At 40.3% G+C, this 1,713-nt stretch overlaps 1 gene segment (V, D, J or C); it reads left to right on the forward strand.

Annotated features, from left to right (window-relative positions):
* The first annotated feature begins 467 nt into the window (after positions 1-467).
* Positions 468-1,071, forward strand: LOC118580159. The segment is given in 2 exon segments: positions 468-519; positions 725-1,071. Coding segments are annotated over 2 exon segments (396 nt in total).
* Positions 1,072-1,713: the final 642 nt, after the last annotated feature.

A 1,713-nucleotide genomic window follows, 5' to 3' on the forward strand; every position in this document is an offset into this window, starting at 1 on the left:
CTAGTCCATGATATTTCATGAATATGACATCTCTTCAGTATCAGATGATGTGATGCTTCATGGAAGTTTTAGACAATGAAATGGGATTCAGCACATATTGTAAGAAACATCAAGGAAAACAATATAACCTGAATCAAGAGGATGGTTAAAAGATGCTCTTAGTTTGAAACTACTGAGTGTCTCCAACAAACTTTCTTAGCCTGTGCTAATTTTGCACCCATGTCTGTGAGATACATGCACAAGTCTCTTTCAAATCTCAACATCTCATCAGGTAGCCAGAAGGGGGAGATACACTACCCAAAGACACAAGAGCTTGCTCTCCTGATTAGTTCTTTATTGGGAAATATATGAAGTCAGTATCATTTGCATAGGTACTTCTTCCTTCTAGTGTTTCTGCCTCCTAGAATATTATAAGAAGGTCTTTCTACAGGCTGTGTCATGACACACATAAACACAGGGAAAGCTGGAAGATGGTGTCCACATCTGTGCTTCTTGGGCTTCTGTTCTTCTGGGTTTCAGGTTTGAGACTTTAGACATGGCAAAAGTGGAAATGTTCATTACATACAGAATTTTCTTACAAATTAGGAGTACAGGATCACATGAAATTTTACTTCTTGTTGAAAGAAATTGATACAAAATAAGCTTATCTTTTGTAAAAAGTAGTTTAGAAGTGACTTTTAAATGCAATGTTATATTCTGATTAATATTTCTCCTATGTTTTCAGCATCCAGAGGTGATATTGTGCTGACTCAGTCTCCAGCCATCCTGTCTGTGACTCCAGGAGATAGAGTCACCATGGCCTGCAAGGCCAGCCAGAGTGTTAGCACAAACTTACACTGGTATCAGCAAAAACGAAATGAGGCTCCAAGGCTTCTCATCAAGTATGCTTCCCAGTCTATCTCTGGGATCCCCTCCAGGTTCAGTGGCAGTGGGTCCGGGACAGATTTCACCCTCAGCATCAACAGTGTGGAGACTGAAGATGGTGGAACTTATTACTGTCAACAAGGTAACTACTGGCCTCTCACAGTGACACAGACCATAGCAAAAACCACCAGGAAAGCAGAAGTGTGAAGCTGAGCTCCTTCAGCTGCTTCTGGTGGTGCCTCCATCTTCTTCAAAGTGTTTTACAGATGCAGGCAGCCTTGAGATTTACATGGAAAAGCAGAGTGAAGTAGCTTTCTTGCCTCTGAACTCTCTTCACTCCATTTTTAGCTCCACAAACTATACTCTATAATGGCTGGAGTGTTTTAATCAGACAATCTTCCTACAATATACTACAATCCAGAGAAAATCTCAGCCTAGATTTACAGAGGAAATGATTGACTCAAATCTCTTATAATTTTTGGAAGTGCATATGAAGCATTGCCTGAACTTATACCCTACAGTGTACTCCTGATTCCATGGATATGTGAGCTAAGACTCACTGCTTCATGTCTCAGTTGCTGATTTCCCTATGCATACTTTAGAGTAAGTGAACAACTCTTGAATATAAAGTGTTTTTCATTTTTAAGAATCTATGTGATCCTACTGCCAGGGGGGCCCTTAAGCAGATCAAGCTACACAACTGTCTCACTTATGCAGAGTGCCTAGTCCAGTCCCATGAAGGCTCCACAAGGTGTTGGTTTAAATTTCATGAGTTCCAACTAGTTTGGTATTGTTGTTTCTGTATGTTTCCCCATCATTATCTTGATGCTCCTTGCTTATAGAATCCCT

The sequence above is a fragment of the Onychomys torridus genome, chromosome 3, assembly GCF_903995425.1.
Source record: "Onychomys torridus chromosome 3, mOncTor1.1, whole genome shotgun sequence".
NCBI classification, from domain to species: Eukaryota; Metazoa; Chordata; class Mammalia; order Rodentia; family Cricetidae; genus Onychomys; species Onychomys torridus.